The following is a 21193-nucleotide window of genomic DNA, read 5'->3' as shown; positions in this document are numbered from 1 at the left end:
CGGGACGGGTCTTCTTTCCACGGGACCACTTTGCAACTCTCATCTCCCTTGTTACAAGGCTACAACGTTCTCCCTGTGTATGCCTCTGTCACTGCCTTTCACTCCTGGGACACACAGTGGCGTGCACCTCCGTCCCCTATACACCCGCCTTCACGTGAGATGCTGTCAACTGTGGCTTCACTCAGTGAACAACCCACAGTAGAACAACCTCAACAAACAGGTCCTCCTTCAGTGGTAATTTCCCTCTCATGTTGGTGTGACCCATCCAAGGTCATGCCGGGCACTCCCTTTATCTCCCCCACCCCCATGCCCCACACAGCCCTCACCATGGACATTTCACTTGTGGGCTGGGGCACCCACATATGGGGCCACATGGCCCAAGGCCTCTGGTCCCCCAAAGAAGGAAGGATGCACATCAGTATCCTAGAATAACAAACGATCCAGTGCGCCTTTCGAGCGCTTTTTCCTCTCATCTGCTCTAGACATGTGCAAACTTCTCTCAGACAATATGACAGCGGTTGTATACATAAACAAACAAAGCGAAGCCAGACCTCCAACCCTTTGTCGAGAGAGAATCAATCTGTGGAACTGGTGCCTACAGCACAACATCACACTTCATGCAACCCATCTACTGAGTACAGACAACAACCTGGCAGACACCATCAGCCACTCCTTCCACTGCAACCACGAGTGGGAGCTTAATGATCCCACTCTTCGTTTTGTCTTCCATCGTGGGACACACCACAATGGGACCTGTTCGCAACAGCCACCAAGCACAGGCTTCCCCTCTTCTGCTCCAGAAGTGCTCTCAGGAAAGGTTCTGAAGGGCTCTTCTCCTCCCCTGGACACCAGAACTATGATACACCTTCCCACCTGTACTGCTCCTCCCACAAGTACTCTGTAAAGTGAGACACGATCGAGTAATCATCCTTGTAGCCCCCTTCTGGCCATGCCAATATTGGTTCACCGATCTTCTTCACCTTTCAGCCTGCCCTCCAATCCATCTCCCCCCTCTCCAGAATCTCCTCACACAACAACAAGGCTGAATCTGCCACCCCAGCCCAGACCATCTTCACTTCACGGCCTGGTATTTGGATGGGGCTTGCACGTAGACAATGCATGCTTCACGTCCGTGCAGGACATAATCAAACATAGCTGATGCACAGCTATAAGGGCATGCTTTCAAGCCACATGAAGAAACTTCATGGAGTGGGCATCCAACAACCATCACTTCATAGACACCATATCTATACTGACCATCCTCGACTATCAGCTTAACCTTCGCCTTTCAGGTCTTGCCCACTCCTCCTCCATTCGAGTTCACCACTCATTATACCATGCCCCCTCAGCAGTAGCATGTGCAGCAGTCAGACACGCAGTCCTACAAACTCTCATTTATGCTGAGCCCTCGCTCCCATTCCAAACTGAATATTGCTCGCTACACTCCCCATATGTGGAATCCACATGGGGACCAGAAGTCAAAGAAGAAAGAGAGGTTACTTTCTATAACTGATGGTTCTTCAAGATGTGTGGTCCCTATCTGTATTCCAATCCCACCCCAATCCCCTCTGCTACAGGCTCGGTGCTTGTTGGTAAGAGGGAACTGAGCAGACATCGACCCATGCAGTCTCGTAAGACCTTGAACGCACCACGTGGCCGACGCACACGCAGGTTGACTGAGACTATTTCAAACAGTTCTGGCTCAAGCACATGGCATGCATGCACACGCACATATGGAATCCAGATAGGGATCACACATCTCAAAGAACCCTCCGTTACAGTAAGTAACCTTCTTTCTAAGCCAACCTTTTTCTCAGTCCTGGTGTTAGTGTGATTGTTCTAGTGAATGAAAAGTGAATTGATTCTGACTAGTCATTTATATCTCTTATGAGGGAGAAAAAATTCAAAGGTTTTATAATCTTTGCAGAAAGAAAGCAATTTAAAATTTTGTACCTTTTTTGCTCTCTTAATAATATGGCAGAAGATGGCAGGGATCATATTGGGCTAGTAAGCCAGTGACCAATATATTTTCTAGGCTCAAACCTTTGCCATTCCTAATTAGTAAACTGAAACCAAGGAAGTAGCCTTTTAAGAGCTTTATTTCACTGTGCACTCTTCATCTTTTATTGTACTCCTTCACCATCTCCATCTCTTTCCATTCCAATGGGCAAAACCAGCAGAACTGGGGGAGAAAGGACCAGCCATGATGAAGTGAAATAATTTAAAGTACAATAGTTCTTCAGTGATCTTAATGTTCATTTGCTCCGTGAAGAGCAGCAGATGATGGGGGAGCAACACAATAGGCAGCAAAGCAGCCAGGGAGGGAGAAGGAAGTCGCTATTATTCTGCTTTTGGTGACAAAGCACTGGTTATTGTGGTTAAAGACAACTTGCATGAGGCTTTCTCCTGTTTCAGGAAAAATGGTAGAAAACCAGACAGGAGGGAAAGGGGAAAGCAATTAGAGTGAAGGGCTAGGAGGAGCAGAGCAACACAACAACAAAAAATAGAAGATCAGAGAAAAAAGGAAAGCAAAAGTGAAAAAAGCTGAATGAGAAACTGAAAAGACAGAATAGTTCCAGAGGGGTAGCCGTGTTAGTCTGTATACAGCAAAAAAGAGAGTTCTGTGGCACTTTAAAGACTATTCACTTTTAGTCCTTTAGGTATGATGTCCATTTGTTTGCTCACGCAATCTCACCTCCTACTCAATGGTCATCATTAGATCTTAAGTACCGGACTCCACCTCCCCCATTGTTCTCAATGTACTTTGATATCTATAAGATGCCTCTGTGTTACCTATTTTCTGTATTACCGCATCTGAAGAAGAGAGCTGAAGTCTCTCGAAAGCGTATGTCTGCAAATGTTAAATTTGTTAGTCTTTAAAGTGCCACAGAACTCTCGTTGTTTTTGCTAAAAAGACAGAGAATAAAACTGGATACATTCAGAGATACCCCAGGTGTCTTTTTGTGTGGGAGTAAGAGGAAAAGCTGTTAGCCTGGCTTTTAAGAGTTGTATACAGTAGCTGATTGCCTTGAGTCCATGCATCCATACAAGTGTTGATTACAGCACCTGTGAGAAGGGGTGGCCTAGCCTGGCCCCAGCACAGTCTGCCACACTATCTCTCAGGATGGTTACCCCCTGTTCAGCCAGTCCTAACTTGAGAAGCCCCCTGTTTTGCAAATGAGCACTCTTCTTTTACCAGGGTCTTCTCTGCACTCTGGCCCTCTGTACCTTTTCGTTTGTGCCAGCAGCATACACACAGGGCAGTTAGAGCACAGCGTTTTGGTGTGCTCTATAATTCACACTCATGCAGAGTGCACTGTAACAATGGTGTAAACATAGCCTAGCTTCCTTAGGGAAGATGACAGAGTTGGCCTTAAGTCAAAAGCAACTCTTTTCACCTAGACAGAAGCACTGATGGGCTGCTCTTTTTAATTGAACAAAGAAGTTACTTTGGGGGGATGATAATGTGTTCTCTTCTATTAACTAGCTCTCCAAGTGGACGGGGTTGTTTTTGAATAAGACATTTTATCCCTTTGATAGAGCTTTAGTCTAATCTTTGTTTTAGATTGTATGATTAACCACAGTCTTAAAATCAAATCATTAGTGAAGAGCACTATCGTATCAAAAAACTTGAATAAAAATGTAATGTTTTACAGCTGAAGAAAACATTTTGATATCACATTTAGTACTTCCCATTCAGCATGAATAAACGTTACGTGTGCACCGATGACACTGCATCCAATTAATTTCCTTCTAGAATGCTAACTACTGAGAAGTAAGATTGAAAAAGAGAAGTCTTCGCAATGTGTCACGCTTGTTTCCTTTGTTTAACCTTCCCTTTTTTGTATCTTTTCAGTATTAGATTTTTGTTGCAGTTTTTTCAAAAACATTTAGAAATTTGATAGAAAATATTTTAAAACTGAAGATACATACCCACAAACCTTCCCTATCCTTCTAAAACCAAATCAAAACTTTATTTTTATTAGAAGCTTTTTGTGGTATCCATTAAGCGTTGGGATTTTTAAAAAATAAAATACATCTTATAAAGGATTTAAATGCAACCAAAAGGCAATCAAGTTACCAGTGTTTAGTAAAATGATGCAAGGACAGCTCCATCCAAACAAATACATTCACAAAAAGTAGAATTAATCAAAATCATTTGGAAGTGTTTACTTACTATGGCTCATCATATTTTCAACCCTTGTTAGAAATGTTGATCAGAGAGATTCTGAGATCACAAAAGGAATATGCTTTTGTTATTTAAAAACAAAACACGTCAAGTATTGTAAATCTTAAAGCTGTTTTACAGACAGTTCTTCTTGAACTCATTATTATATATGACAAAATAGTTTGATCTTTAGTAACCAACTTGCTTTTAAAAAGTGATTTTATAAAGTGCACAGTAATATGAATGGATTTTCTGAATGTTTTGGCCTGAAGCCTCACCACAAATTGAAGGGAGTACTTACCATATTGAAGGTAATACATGTAGACATCAGTCAAATTAATGTTTAAACACTACTTTTCTGTGCTATGAATTATATTTTTATGATAAACAGAAGAACTGTTGCACGACTGCATCATTTAATAACATAAACTACTGGCTTTTAAGCTGTTACTATTAAAAAAAACAAAAACCCTTAGACCTTTGAACCAAACTACAAGATTTCCCAATCAGATAATCAAGATAATCAATGTGTTTAACTATTTAAATAACATGTTTAACTATTCAAACTTGATAATACTAGACATGTTTCATGGACATACTTGTTTTTAAATGTTTTCACCTGACTGGGTAATAATATTGTAATAAATGTTATCTGTGAAAATCTGAACTTTAATGTTCCCAATTCTTAATTTGTTCTAAATTCTGAAGTATTCCAGAAACTGACATTGTATTCAGCTGTGACAGAGTACATTTCTCAGACCTGAAGAACTGCGTGAAAGCTCAAAAGCTTCTCTCTCACCAACAGAAGTTGATCCAATAAAAGATATTACCTCACCCACCTTGTCTCTAAAGTTCTGTTGTTTCCCTAAACCTTTGTTTTCATATGAGACTTTCAGAAGGAAAATAAAATGTCTTTCAATGTGTATTGATTAGTTCACTTTGTAGCAGAGAGCCCAACATCCCTCTGTTTAAGACTGGTTTTCTTTTGCTGTCTCTCAGCCCCAGGCTTTCTTCCTTTTCTGAAGCTAACCAGTGAATTTCCTTTCACGGTTAATGTGTGGAATACACTGCTTTCCCTTCTAAAGCCGCTTTTTTCTCTGGGAGAGACTTGTATAACATAGGTTGAAAGGACTTCTAGTTCTTGAATAGTTGATATTCAGTGCAAGTTTTCATTTTTTATATAATCACTATCCCCTTCTTTGATAGTCAAATCCAGAGGGACGTTGACTATGAAATCCAGCTTTCATCTTTACAATACGGTTTTCTTAAGGGTATGTCTTCACTGACGGCGGCAGATTCACCACCATCAGATTAATCTATCAAGATTGATTGAGCGGTCAGTGAAGACCTACTCAATTGATCTGGAAGTCGACTTGTTAAAACCACCCCCTCAAGTGGCGCAGCACAGTGAACATGACACGCACAGCAGAAGTTAAGAAGTCAATGAGAGTTACGCAAACTACTTTGTGTAGCTTGTGTAATCCCGTTGACTGCCACCGAATTTTAAGGTAAGAGTAGACCCGGGCCTGAGAGCATCAGCAGCTGAAAGCAAAGCATTCTACCAGTGATTCCCAGACTGATCTGCAGGTTGCTGCTGATCCACAGAGCTGACTAGTCACATGGCTCTCCATGTTTCCAGACTCCTAAATATCATTACATTACAATTTAAAATATATTAAAGTTTGAGAATCTATATTTACTATAGACTGTTGCCAAAGAGATTAGGGTTTTTTTTAAAGACAACTTTTCACTTTTGTGAGGTTAGAAATCATAAAATTATGCTAAATTGGCTTCATCATTGTCAGATCAGCACAATATATGCCGTTGTGTAGGGATTGTGCAGAGCCATTATGTAGGAATGTGATTTTTGTCATATGCTGACTAAAGAGAGGTATTCTGTTAGCCTAGTTTTCAAACTTGTGTTCTTAAATGGACATCTAGACATCCAAATACAGATTTAGGGACTCAAATGCAGAATTGGACGTTGGGAAATGAGGCAACGTATGTATGTTAAGTTTATAGAATAATAAGATATTTGATGTAATGGAACAAATTGCCTAGGGAGGTTTTGGAAACTCCATCATTGGAGGCTTTTAAGAACAGGTTAGACATATACCTGCCAGGAATGGTCTAGTTATTACTTAGTCGTGCCTTGAGTGTAAGGGACTGGACTACATTTTCAGTCCCTTCCAGTCCTACACTTCTATGATTTGAAGAAATGTTCCATTTTATAACAATTTTTTCAAAGTATTCCAACAGTATATAAGCTTATAGTAGTACATAGAGGCCCCAGGCACTGTACAAACATATAAATAAGGCAGTGTCTGCCCCAGCACTTAGTCTAGGAGTATAGCAACACTCAACAGCTAGAAGAAAAGACAGGACAGGATTGATAGGATGCTGCAATAATAAAAGGTTCTATAGCCATATAAATAGGAAGCAAACAAAGAAAGAAGTGGGACTGCTAAACACTGAGGATGAGGTGTAGGTTAAGGATAATCTAGGCATGGCCGAATAGCTAAACAAATATTTTGCCTTTGTTTTTAATGAGGCTAATAATGAGCTTGGGGATAGTGGTAGGTGGCTAATAGGAACGAGGTTATGGTGGTAGAAATTATCACATTCGAGGTAGAAGCCAAACTCGAACAGCTTAATGGGACTAAATTGGGGGTGTGGGGTGATCTGGGTAACTACAGGCCTGTTAGTTTGACCTCAGTAGTATGCAAGGGCATGGAAAAAATTTGAAAGAGACAGTAGTAAGGACATCAAGGTTAACAGTAACTGGGATAAAATACAACATGGCTTTTCAAAAGGTAGATTGTGCCAGACCAACCTGATCTCCTTTTTTGAGAAGATAACAGATTTTTTTGATAAAGGGAATGCAGTGGATCTAATTTACCTAGATTTCAGTAAGGCATTTGATACGGTTCTACATGGGGAATTATTAGTTAAATTGGAAAAGATGGGGATTAATATGAAAATTGAAAGATGGATAAGGAACTGGTTAAAGGGGAGACTACAATGGATCATACTGAAAGGTGAACTGTCAAGCTGGGGCCAATCTTATTTAACCTTTTTATTACTGACCTTGGCACAAAAAGTGGGAATGTGCTAATAAAGTTTGCAGATGACACAAAGTTGGGAGGTATTGCCAATACAGAGAAGGATCGGGATATCCTACAAGAAGATCTGAATGACCTTGTAAACTGGAGTAATAGAAATAAGCTGAAATTTAATAGTGGAAAGTGCAAGGGTCATGCATTTAGGGACCAATAACAAGAATTTCTCCTACAAGCTGGGGACACATCAGTTGGAAGTGACAGAGGAGAAGAAAGACCTGGACGTATTGGTTGATCACAGGATGACTATGAGCCGTCTGTGAAAAAAGCTAATGCGGTTCTTGGATGCATCAGATGAGGTATTTCCAGTAGCGATAGGGAGGTGTTAGTACCATTATACAAGGCGCTGGTGAGACCTCATCTGGAATACTGTGTGCAGTTCTGGTTCCCCATGTTTAAGAAAGATGACTTCAAAGTGGAACAGGTGCAGAGAAGGGCTACTAGGATGATCTGAGGAATGGAAAACCTGCCTTATGAGAGGAGACTCAGAGTTTGGTTTGTTTAGCCTAACCAAAAGAAGGTTGAGGGGAAATATGATTGTTCTCTACAAATACATCAGAGGGATAAATAGGGAGAGGGATTATTTAAGTTTAGCGCCAATATGCACACAAGAACTAATGGATATAAACTGGCTATCAGGAAGTTTAGACTTGAAATTAGACGCAGGTTTCTAACCATCAGAGGAGTGAAGTTCTGGAATACCCTTCCAAGGGGAGCAGTGGGGGCAAAAAAACCTAGCTGGCTTCAAAAATGAGCTTGATAAATTTATGGAGGGGATGATATGATGGGACAATCTAGTTTGGCAATTGACTGATCTTTGATTACTGGTGGTAGATATGCCAATGGCCTGTAAAGATGGGGTGCGTTCTGAGTTATTACAGAGAATTCTTTCATGGCTGTCTGGCTGCTGAGTCTTGCCCACATGCTCAGGGTTTAACTGATCACCATATTCTCCCGGGGTAGATTAACAAAGACTCGGGGGGGTTTTCGCCTTCCTCTGCAGCATGGGTCACGGGTCACTTGCTGGTTGATTCTCTGTACCTTAAAGTCCTTAAACCATGATTTGAGGACTTTAATAACTCAGTCATAGGTCAGGGGTCTATTACAGGAGTGTATGGGTGAGGTTCTGCGGCCTGTGTTGTGCAGGAGGTCAGACTAGATGACTATATTGGTCCCTTCTGACCTCAGAGTCTGAGTCTAGAGTTAAATGAACATGTTATGTATAATAATTAGCTGCCCCAACTCTAATGGCATCAATGATAGTTTTATCATTTAAAAATGCATTTCTGTATTCAAGCAAGAATGTTTTTCTTCAAGTGATGTTCCCAATTTGTATTCCAAATGTGGGTGTGCATGTGCTAGAGCCGGAAGGTTTTCTTTGCAGTGTCATTGACCCTCACATGCATCATGCATCCCCTCATGCTCCCAGCCGAGGGTATAATAGGCTGTGTGGGTCAATGCTTCTCCAGTTCCCTCTTACTGCTGCATGGCCTCAGTTGAAATCCCTGTTCCTTTGTGGTCTTAGTCTTTTAGCTAAGAGAATGACTTGTTGTTTATCACTGTTGCAGCTGTTTTTTCTTGTAAATAGTTTTATATAGTTGTAGTTAGTTAGGGTTCACTAAACCCTGTCTGGGGTACACTTCCCCACCCCCAGAGTTTAAAAACTGTTTCTTGCCTGCACTTGTTCTCCATGAGCGACGAGCACCAGCAGTGTCTGTATTACCTCAGGAAACTTGCAACAAGCTGTGATGCACAATCTGTAAATCTTTCCCACCTCACGTGTGGGAAGCTTGGGAGCTCTGCCTCCGAAAACGTCTTACAGAGGAAGCCATGAGGCTGCGCTCACTCGGATCCAGGACCATGGGAACCGTTGGTGCAGCGTCTGTCACCAGCAGTGAGCATTCCTCCCAGCACTCCACACGCCCCAGTACTGGCAGTCAAACAGAAGCCAAGACATCAGAGGAAGAAGCTTAGGCATCAGAGGAAGAAGCATTCTCATAAGAGCAGGTTCCTGTCAAGGGCCGCTCCTAAGCACAGTGTTTCCTCCCCAAGCCAGGTTGGGTGAGATGTCACATGCTGACACAGCTGCACCCATGCACAAGCTTCCCTGGATAGAGAGCAAAGTGAAGTGCAAATGGGATCTGGTGGGCTAACCATTTTCATTCCTTCTCAACTGCCCTGGCTAGAAACAGAGCATTTAACTATCTGTTAGAGGATCATTAACTCTCTTCAACTGCTAATCTTTTGATTTACAAAACTTTTAGTTTTCTTTATTTGTTTTTTATTTGCCTGTGCTCAAAAATATATATGTATAAAGAAAAGAGAAGACTTTTTGTTGTTGCCTCGACCCCAGTGGGGGGACCCTCCTGGGCAAGGATATGCCTGGTCTCTGGGCTATTCACCCATCCGCCACCCAGTTCGGTCGTGGTGGATGCAGTGAACTCTCATGGCTGACAACACCACTCCAAGGCTACACCATATTTTAGAGAATGAAAGCACCTGGATCCTTTTGGTAGAAAGGCATATTCCTCGGCCATTCTACAATTTTGAATCACCAAGTACCAAGCACTTATGGCGAAATACGATTACACAAATTATAACAAGTTAAACAATTTTATTGATAAACTGCCGGAGGCCTCCCTAGACTCCTTCAAGGCCATTGTCCAAGAATGGCAGTTGGTGGCAAAGACATCCTTACAATCTGCTCTAGATGCCGCCGACATGGCTGCCAGGACCATCTCCATGGCTGTGGTGTTGAGACTGGCATCATGACTCCACCTCCCAGGATTTCTGAAGGAGGTACAGATCACAGTACAGACTTTCCCTTCAAAAGTTCTTCGCTGAGAAGACTGACTCCTCTCTCCACTCCTTAAAGGATTCCAAAGCCACTCTCAAGTCTCTAGGAATCTACACACCAAGGCAAAGCAAAAGAGAAGTTTTAGCCCCCAATACTAACACAGGCCTCATTACTCCCATTTCTCATCACAACGAAGCTATGAGTCACAGAAAAAAAGAGGATATTCTCAAGGCAAAAGCCTTCCAGCTCCCAATCCTTGACCTAACCTCCCACCCACCCCAAAACACCACTTTTGATGGGCAGGTCAAGGAGCTGTGAGACCACTCCTTGCCGCTGTATGTACAACCATTGGGCCACCGTTTGGCAGCATTCCAACAGTGACAGTCATTGACATGTGCCAGGACTCATGGCTCCAGTCATCCGGCTTTCCTCAGGAGGTCCAAACTACTATAGAAGACCTCCCCTTTGAGGAGGACAGGTTGTTTTATTCAAAGATGTATGAGTTCCTTCACTTGTAGAAGGACTCCAGGACCACATTATGATCCCTTCATTTCCAGATAGGACACTACCAATTCCAAATCTTCCCTTTAGACATAGTGATGGTTCTGTGAGTCTTCATACAAAGGTCTTCGCTGTCATGGCAGCCCAAATACTCCACATCGGCTTCTCGATATACCCCTACTTGGACAGCTGGTTCTTTGTCTACGCTATCCTGACAAGAACTCACCTCTGCCATCCTCATCCTTCGTGCACTCCTGATTTCTCTAAGAGAAATCTGTGCTCATACTTACTCAAGTGTTTGATTTTATTGGGGCACAGCTCGACTGAGTTGCGGCATGGGTCTTCCTTCTAGCAGACCACTTCGCAACACAGATGGCCATAGTTGCAGAACTGCTCCACAAACAGTCTGCCATTGCCTCTTCTTCCTGGGACAGGAAGCCAATGGCAGCCTATACCTCTAACACACTGCACACATGTCTACATATGCATTGCCTCCAATTCTGGCTCCTTTCCATTTACAGACCTCACATGGACTATTGGAGGCCAAAGTCACTGTCCCTCAGACGGTTCTAATCTCCCTCACCTTGTGGACTGAGCCTTCAAAGGTCATGGTTGGTACCCCCTTTATCTCTCCCACTCCAAAGGCCACCATCACAATGGATGCCTCCATTGTGGTTTGGGGGGCCTAACTAGAATATCGCACACAAATGTGCTCAAACTGAGGGCAGTCTGTTTTGCGTGCCACGAGTTTCTTCCTCTCATTTGATCTCACTACATTCAACTACTCTCTGACAACATTGCAGTGGTAGTGTACATCAACAAGCATGGGGATGCCAAGTCTCCCTCCCTCTGTTCCAAATCCATCCACCTTTGGAACTGGTGCATTAAAAACCATGTGATACTCCAACCCATAGCAGAGGGAATGTCGGACAGGTATTGGAATACAAATAGGGACTGCAAATCTCAAAGAACCTCCAGTTACAGGTAAGTAACTTCCTCCTCTTCTTCCAGTGATGGTCCCTATATGTATTCCAAATGTGGATGAATAGTGAGCAGTGATCATTGTGGAGGTGGATGCAAGAGGAAGTAAAGTCTGCTGTGGAGCCCACTGCAGCATCTGTAGCCGTCCCTTGGGCAATGGTGTAGTGGAATGTGAACATGTGTCCTGAGAGCTATGTTGTTGTCCATCAGATGTATTTCCACAAGATGTCCCCGAGACAGGCCAATGTGCTCACGTAGAGTGTGCTGTAACTCTATCAAGCAGTGGTGTGCCGAATAGTGTGTGTAGGATACATGGATGCACCTGAGACCCTTTTGGAGATTCGTTGAGAGGAGAGGGCTTGACCGTTGGACTGGTTGGCAATGGCCACAAACAGTTTGATGTGTGAAAGGCGTAGGTCCTATGGAGATAAAACACCAATGCAGAGCGGACATCGAGAGAATGCAGAATCCTGTGTGCATGGAAGGCATGCGGTTTGGGATAGAAAATAGGGAGGTGGATGCACTGATTAAAGTGGAACTCCAGCACCACCTTTGGAAGGAACTTAGAGTGGAGCAGGAAGGAAACTTTATGCTTGTGCAATACAGTGTATGAGTTGGGGGGGGGGGGGGGTCAGCCATCATAGCTGCCAGATTGTTGACCTGTGTAGTTGAGATAATGGCCAATAAGAACGTGTGAGAGGGAGCACTCCTCGATCTCCCTCGGTACCGCGGTGTCGAGGAGCTGGATTCTGTGCCGGAGCTGGGAGGGGAGCCCGCACTCTCCACCCTCCTTGGCCGTCTGGGGGGAGACTTAGACTCCTGTCTCAACCACCCACCGGGGCCACCCAGCACGGGTTTACCCCGAGATGCAGGTCCCCTAGCCCTTGGCCGAGGGGGGGACGGAGGTGTGGGCAGGCCCATGAGGGCGCGTGCCGCAGCGAATGCCTCCAGCATCGACGGTCCTTGCAAGGGCACTACCCCACTCCGCGGAGTCGGGGAAGGCTCCCTGCGTGGAGATGCCGGTGCCGGAGTAATCTCGACGGCACGTGGCTGGGGCATCTCCTGACTCCCCCGGGGTCGGGTCGGTGCCGGGGAGTCTCGGTGCGTGGAGTCCTTGCGGCGCTTCGGTGCCGGGCCCTTGGTCGACGATGCCGGTGCTGGCGGAGCGCTCCGCACCGAGGAGACGCTGTGTGCCACAGGTGACCGCGCCGGTTCGGAGTCCGGACGGTGGGAGGACTCCGTCAGGATAACCTTCAGCCGCGCTTCTCTCTCCTTTTGGGTGCGTGGCTTGAAGGCTCTACAGATTTTACATTTGTCCCTGCGGTGCTGCTCCCCGAGGCATCAGAGGCAGCGAGAGTGAGGATCACTCACAGGGACAGGCTTAGCACACTTGGTGCAGGGCTTGAAACCCATTGAGCCAGGCATGGCCCAACGCGAGGGAAAAAACCCCTGAGGGTTTCCTAACTATCTAACTACTGAAGCTTTGTTAAACAAACTAAGTACTAAGGGGCTGCGACTTGCAAAGCAAGAGACAATGTTCCAGCAACCGTCAACGGGCGGAAAGAAGGAACTGAGGGCCCGCGGGGTCGGCAGCACCCTATGTACTACGGCATGAGCGCGGTACTCCAGGGGGCACCTGAGCCGACCCTATGGGGCCTGCTAAGGGGAAAAAAGTTCTGGGAATCTGTGCACGGGGCGCACACAAACCTATAATGGAATGGATACGAGCAACACATCTCGAAGAACAACAGTTACTGGTAAGTAACCCTGTTTTACACAATACAGGGCAAATAGTCTTCAGTAGAGACATACCTCCACATGAACCTGCTCGAACTCAGAGTAGTCAAATATGCATTTGCTCAATTCCTTCCACTGATTAGACACACACACACACGGGTCATGACGAATAATGTGGCCTGCATGTATTACTTAAACTGTCAGGGAAGCACCAGGTCTCACCTGTGCATAGAAGCACTAAAGCTATGCAACTGGGCATCTCCCACAATATCCTAGTATCAGTGGCCTACTTGCCAGGAATACACAACACGACTGGAAATTCTCAGCAGCAAATTCCCAGATGACCACGAATGGGAGATAGATTCGGTGGTACTCCATGACGTAGTCTGACAACGGGGGACATCAATAATAGACCTATTCGATACTTATCAGAACAAGAAATGTCTATGGTACTGCTCCAGAGCAGGGATTGGACAGCACTCCATGGAAGATGCTTTCCTCCTTCCATGGGACAAGGGCCTTCTTTATGCCTTCCCCCCATTTCCTCTGATACTGAAAATCTTGTTGAAAGTGAAAAAAGACAGCAAACATCATACTGATTGCTCCCCCCTGGCCCAGACAGATGTGGTACCCTTACCTATCACAACTGGCACCATGTCCACTGATGACTCTTCCAATCACTCCTTACCTTCTATCACAGAATGAGAGATGCAGTTTCCATCTCAACTTGCGAATTTTGTGGGTCAGAGCCTGGCTTCTTTATGGTTCCAGCGCATAGACACAGCTTGCTCTGAAGAGGTGCAAGAAGTTTAATTGCTCAATAGGAAAGGAGTTACTCACCATACCTATCTACAGAAATGGAAGAGATGTCAGATCTGGTGCCAGCCCAAAGGTGTCATCTGTAATACATCCACTCTACTGGTGATCCTAGAATACCTGTTGTCTCTCAAGAAATCAGGACTCTCTGTCAATTCACTGAAAGTTCATCTGGCAGCGATTGCAAGTTCCATGAGCAGGTAGAAGGATACTCAGTCTTTTCACATTCAACTACAAAGAGGTTTCTCAAAGGCATAGCAAACCTCTTCCCACAACCTAGACTTCCCACTCCCACAACCTAGACTTCCCATTCCTCAATGGGATCTCAGCCTAGTATTAAAAAGTCTGATTAGGCCATCATTTGAACCCATGGCCACTTGTTCACTAACTCACCTTTTCATGAAGATGGTGTTCCTCATCACCATCACCTCTGAAGAAGGATGGAGAAGTAGCAGCTCTGATGGTGCATCCCCCTTTCATGGTGTTCTTCCCTGACAAGGACACGCTTAGACCACATCCAAAATTCACTCCCAAGGTGACTTCTGCATTTCACATAAATCAGCTTATTCAGCTTCCAGCTTTTTATCCCAAACCTCATCAGGATTATACGGAAGCCATCCTCCATATGCTTGACATGAGGAGAGCCTTGACCTTCTATTTGGACAGGACAAGAGCCTTCAGGAAATCTCTAAGACACTCTCTGTTGCAGATGGGTCAAAAGATTCAGCAATTTCAGCTCAGAAACTCTCCAAGTGGGTTTCGGGTTGTATTAAACTCTGTTACCAATTGCTTGATAGCACCCCCACCTTCAATATACATGCATTCTATGAGGTCAGTCTCCTCATCTGTGGCCTTCTCCTGGGGTATCCCTATATCAGAAATCTGCACAGCAGCTACCCAGGCATCTGCACACACCTTCGCAGAACAGTATGCCATCCTGGGGGATTTGGCTGCAGACACCAAATTCGGTGCCACTGTACTATCATCCACATCAGACTCTACTCCGAAGTCCCAGTCTCCAATGCTGGGCACTGCTCAGGAGTCATCTACGGTGGAGCACTACTTGAAGAAAAAGTTATTCACTTTGTGCAGTAACGATGGTTCTTCGACATGCGTCCCCCTATGGGTTCTCCACAACCCACCCTCCTCCCCTCTACTTTGGAGTTCTGGTAGTTGACTCTACAGAAGGAACTGAGAAAAGAAGGGATTGCCCACGCACACTAGCTATCCTCGTGGCAGGCGAGGAACAGTGCATATACGGGTGGGACAAACTGCTACCAAAGTTCTCTGAGCAGCGCAGGGGGAAGATATACCTACAGTGGAGCACCCATAGAGCACTCATCTCGAAGAACCATTACTGCAAAAGGTGAGTAATGTCTTTTGGCTTATGGGAGAACAATTTATAACTAATTTTCACTTATTTGATCTGCCTTGACATTAAAATGCCTAATATAAATTGCTCCATTCTGGCAGGTTTGAAATGGTGATACTGTGTCTGATTGGTACATGTCTGGTTTCAGGAAATTCGTTTTTATGGACTTTGGATTCTGTAAGCACTTTGATAATTATCCGATGAAAAGAGTCCCTACTGAGCTTTATAAAGGAAAAAAGACTCCATTTTAATCTTAGTAAATCTTGGTGCTGCATTATGTTGAAAAAAAGTTTGCCTTGACATTCTAACCACAAATGTCTTGATGTTGTACGGGAAGTGCAGCACATTTATTAGTACTTCTGCCTTTTGTGATATTCTCATTTATAGAAGTGATCTGCCTTATGACACAGTTCTACTGCAGTGACAGTTATCTATCTGCCAGGAAATTGAGCACTCCAGTTCATTGAAAGTTCCAGAGAAGTGTCTGTGTGACTGCGTTAACTGTATGACTTTTTAAAACCTATTGCCCCACACTCTGGTTTCTTACATTCAGTAGTTTCAGCTTTATTGCTTTTCTGAATCTAATTTGAGGTTAGATGTGGTCTTCCAAATGTATTGTACTTGGACACATGAAGGCTTAGCGTTTACATTTCCAACTAAATGGTGACGGAGTGGATGCTTCATAAAGGGATTCATCTTTGAGAAATAATTATCAAAATATTAAGCTACTCTAAAGATACTCCATGTAAAGGCATTTTAAAACTATTCAATATTGAGGGCTGTGTTTGAAGGACCTCTAGGGCTGCTTTTTCCTGGAACTATGAATGTGGAAAACTACCATTTGGGTTGATTGTGCTATTGCACCCTGAGGTGCACAAGTAATATAGAAGTTTGATGATGCCTGAGAGACACTACCATTGTGGAGGCTAGAAGGAAATTGGAGTTCAGAATAGCATTAGGTTAGCCCATGAAGAAAATTGTTGTTTGTCTGGTCTGTAGACTTGTCGTCAGTGTGTCTTTGGGTTTGGCTTTTTCATAGCTATTTGTAACAGCCTAGCCTTTCATTTTTAAACCATGAACGTGCTGATAAGATATGTTGCGTATTAAACAGTGAGCCATGGCATTCTTTGGGGTTTTTTAGTTCTCTTATGTAACTAATTTCTTAATTCTTTCCCAGCTCAATGTCAATTGCTGCAAGCCTTGTGAGTGAAGATACAAAGACCAAGTTTTTGAACAAAATGGGCCAGCTGACTACGTCAGGTGCCATGTTGGCCAATGTGTTTCAGAGGAAGAAGTAAAATTTGGAAAAGAAATTCAAATAAACACTAAGATGGACCTCATGCGGACTGGTTCCTTGTACTTGAAGTACTTGCCTTTTTATTTCCTCTGTCTCATGTTCTTGTAGTATAATTTTATTCTAACCTCCAAAGATATTTGCACTGCTTTTGAATATTGCTATGTATCTGTTAATTTTTGGGTTAACTGTGGTTGATATAAAACTGAATTCATAGTCTGTACCAAGTCCCTGTTCTGTGTTTTGTCTTTCCAGCATAATTTTTTTATATAGTGAAAGGTATTTTTTATTTTATTTTCTGACAAGATATCAGCAAATATCTGTATTATACACGGAGCTATTATAATGGTACTTAAAATAATGTAAATTTGAAGTCATTGTCATGGAGTAATAAAAGTGGAGATTACTTATGTATTTAAATTATGAAAGAGTAGTGCAGAATTTTTTATGTTTCTAAAATGACAAGGAAAAGCCACCAGCACTAGTCTCTGCTTTTTGGGTTGTGTTTTTATAAGTACTGTACATCTCCAATCTAGAGGAATTGCAGCACATATTGTATAGAACTGCTTGCACTGCATTGATCCCTGGGAAACATTCAGCATTTCAGATACTTCAGTGCATATTCTGTAAGTAGTGATTCAAATTCTCCAGATAAACCTCTTCTATCTGTTGGAGGGGGTTTCCTTAACTGAAGCACTTTAACTATGTCTCCCTACTGGAAGGCACATCCACTGATTAAAGAAAGTAAATTGATGATCAAGATAAATCTTACCCAGTATTCAAGCTAAAAGGGTCTGACTCCTGTAGGGTCTTCTGCAAGGTTCTCAGGTCAGAGCCAATGCACTGCATTAGAGATGTCTGCAGACAGAAAAACCATGTGCAAAAGCAAAACAGTAATCTCATCTTCCCCTCGCTGCACTGTATTGTGCAGTATGAGGCTAAAAGCAATAATTAGATTGGTTAGTTATCTAACTCTCAATTCAGACTTTGGAAGAAAATATTTTAAATAAATTAATGAGAATTTGTGATCTACAAAAGTCTCTAAAATATTCACAAGTAGATTATGTACAAGTTTATGAAATCCATATACCTATTTTTAGAGAATAAAAGCAATCTTTAAAAGCAGTATCTTCAACAATTTTTTTCTTTAACGATGCATTGACAAAAAAGCATCTTCACAACCAAGTCTGTCCTTGTTCTTATGGACATTTCCACTATATTTGGTCAGTGTAAGCTTCTGAATGTAAACTAAAGTGCCCACGTCAAACTGGCAATAGGTGGTAAAACAAACAATCTAAATGGGAAAAGTGAATTATTCTCTGCAAGTGTTACACTACCATTAGAATTGTAAGTATTACCTTTTTTGGCAATTGGGGAAGTGAAAGAAGTGGATAGATAATGAAAGGATACATTTCTGCAACATAACGTGGATGTAGTGCTCCCCATACACATAGCTAATACCCACTACTAATATTCTTAACGGCTTTGTATCTTTGCCTAATGGCAGTGTGTGCGCATTGCCCGACATACTTGCATAGTGAGAGCCTGCTGCACCCACATCACAATAATCCTTTTTACACTGTACAGAGAGGCCTTTTAAAAACCAGTTCAGTTCATTCCCATAACTCGCTACCATGAAATAACTATGCTCCTACACACTGACTGTGAAATGATGGAGACATTCCTGAGAAATTGGAAGTGGCTGACTTTCCTGTCAATTGTTCTGCTATAAATAAAAAGTTTTGCATACTAGCCTTGTATGTTTATTTCTAAGCATCACCAAAAAAGATTGCTACACCCAAATGGGTGCAATGAAACTCCTCAAACTTTCCTTCCAATTTGTTTTATTTTAAAATGTGTATTCTACACATATGGGCATGTGTACACCATTCATTTACAAAGATGTGGATGGCTGTGAGCAGGAGTGGCAGTCAGGAAAATTACATAAGGACCCAGTGGATCTCATGTTGGAAAGGCAGGAGAGGGAAAGTCACACAGGAGTTGCTTTCCCATACAACCTCCACAGGTGGTGATGTGAGACTGGAACGGAGTGAGGCATAGCTGGCAAGGTCTATCAAAGTCCCTCAATGCTTCATGAGGTCTTTAGGACTCCTGTCACTGAGCAATTGTCAATTATGTTTTAAATCTAAGCAAATTCTAAGACTCTGGATCTGTGTGCAGCAATGCTGGCATAAATGGAGCCAAATGGAAGGTTTGTGAATCATGAGAAATTACAGCACTCCATATAGTCAAGGATTAAGTAGTCTTCCTGTGGAGTCTGTACATATGACTGTAAAAGGCTGGAATCTGTGCACTGACTGCCTTTACAAGAGCAAAGAACTGAACTTTTGTGACCACAGAGATAAGTCTGTGTGGTTGATGGGATATGCCTGTCTGAGTCTGATCTCAGAGCCGTGCTGTATGTGCACAGTTGAGATGTTTAAACGTGTCTATAGTTACACACACACACACATGTTAAAAGAACATTAAAAGTTGCACAGTCAAGTGCTGAAAAGTTAGGAAATGCCAAAATAAAGGTTGTCTGTGCATTCTAATATTAATTATCTATAATTATATGATCACACATTTTTTCCACGGATCCCTTGTCTGTCAGTGCACTGAGTGGATGGTGCTCAATTAATGAGTAGCTATTCCATATTTTATTTTCTCAGTGTTCTGTGTGATAGAATTCCTTATTTACTGCACACTATTCAAACACTGCTCTGAATAAAGAATTATTAATTTCCTGATGGGTTTTTCTGTGGCACCCATTACTGCAGTATGAGTGCATCACAAACATTAATGCATTTGTTTTCACAATACATGTGAGAAGGGGATGTTATCCCTGTTCCATAGATTGGAAACTGAGGCACAGAGAAGTCAAAGATATACAAGATTTTTAAAACATATAGCATTATATAGCACTTTATATGTTCAAAACAGTTCCCATTGACTTCAGTTGCAGCTGTGAATGTTCAGCACTTCTGCAAATCAGACTCTGGGTTTCAGGGCATGGATCCAGAAAATGAGGAACACAGAATTGGTGACCACAGTGAAAAGTTTGGTTTAAGTGACTTGCTGAGCATCAAATAGGAACTCTGTGTCACAGCCAGGAATAGAATCCAATTCTCCATTTAACTGCCTTAACCATGAGACTGTTAGTTCTCTGCTGCCAATCCCCTGCCTCATTCACTACCCCTTTCAGCTTCTGTCACATACCAAGTAGAAATTCTATAGATGTGTCTCTTACTACAAATTCTGATTCATAGCCAGAGCAGATTCATCCTGTGCATTGAATGAGGCCGGGATCCTGTGGAAAATGTAATAGGTGATCATGTAATTAAAGACTAGCAGAATGCTTATGCAAAAAGGGGTCAAATTAAAGTTGCACACGCAACATTAATTCTGGCATTTCCTAACTTTTCAATGCTTGACTTTGCATCCTTCATGTTCTCTTAAAATATTTTTGTGTGTAATTTCCTTGGGATTTAAAAAAACAACCTGATCATCAGCAGGGTTGGAAATGTCAGATCCTTCATACGGATATCTGCCACTTGAGCTAACAGTAACTGGAAGAGTAATAAGATGTCATCCTCTAGGGGACTAGCATAAGAGAGAGGTGGAATACTTCGGGTATCACAGATATTTGCTGACGAAGGAATGGTGAGACTTGAATCTTGGGTTCCATTTTAGGCTCGGAAGGTCTCAAGTTGCTTCTAGTAAAACTTCCTTAGAATTCTAAACATTATAGATATCTTTCAAATAAAGTATTGGGATAATTCTATATTGGATCTCACTCTAACAGCTAACAATCACAGAACTAAAAATTAGTGATTGCCTAGGTGCAAGTGGTCATGACAATTATATGTGTGTTGTGCTAACCAAATAGGTCCTTTACTAGACAACCCTGTTAAAATAGTCAGTGTAGAAAAGCCAGAAGCATTCAAAAATATTTCTTTCTTTATATCCTTTCAGTGCTAATGAAATAATTGCTATTCCAGCAGCAAGAGAGGAGGTTAAACACTTTTTAAATCTTCAGGGCCAGATAACTTGCAATAAAATAATTGACTGAGGAGCTCTCTGACCCACTGATGTTGATATTTAACAAATTTTGAGATACTGAGGAAGTTCCAGAATGCAGGAAAACAACCAATATTTTAAAAGGATTAATGGGATGACTATTATACCTATAGGCTGGTGAGCTTGACTTCAGTCCTGAGCAAAATCCTGCCAAGTCTGATGTCAGTTGCAAGCAGTAAAGATTTAAAGATCTATTTTTATTATTTGTATTACCATAGCAGCTAGCAGCCCTAATAATGGACCAGCACCTCATTGTGCTAGACACTGTACAAACAACAAAAAGACAGTCACTGCCCAAAGAGCGTAGACTTAGTGGAACTTGATCTTT

General features: G+C 42.7%; 1 protein-coding gene across 3 annotated transcripts in view; it reads left to right on the top strand.

Moving 5' to 3' along the window:
- RELCH (RAB11 binding and LisH domain, coiled-coil and HEAT repeat containing) overlaps positions 1-18537 on the top strand; it is a 125480-nt gene extending 106943 nt beyond the window's left edge. For 2 of the 3 annotated variants that reach the window (XM_067567928.1, XM_067567927.1), the window contains exon 29: positions 16669-18537. In XM_067567928.1, coding sequence (XP_067424029.1) covers positions 16669-16789 — 121 coding nt within the window. In that variant the 3' untranslated portion in view covers positions 16790-18537. The remainder of the gene's footprint in view (positions 1-16668) is intronic. The other variant, XR_010923624.1, reaches the window with a different exon arrangement.
- The last annotated feature ends 2656 nt before the right edge of the window (positions 18538-21193 follow it).

This window comes from Emydura macquarii, unplaced genomic scaffold, assembly GCF_026122565.2.
Source record: "Emydura macquarii macquarii isolate MOO-44397 ecotype Brisbane River unplaced genomic scaffold, CSIRO-AGI_Emac_v2 contig_2825, whole genome shotgun sequence".
Classification (NCBI taxonomy): domain Eukaryota; kingdom Metazoa; phylum Chordata; order Testudines; family Chelidae; genus Emydura; species Emydura macquarii.
The sequence above is the reverse complement of the archived record's forward strand: the minus strand, read 5'-3'. Positions and strand labels throughout refer to the sequence as shown.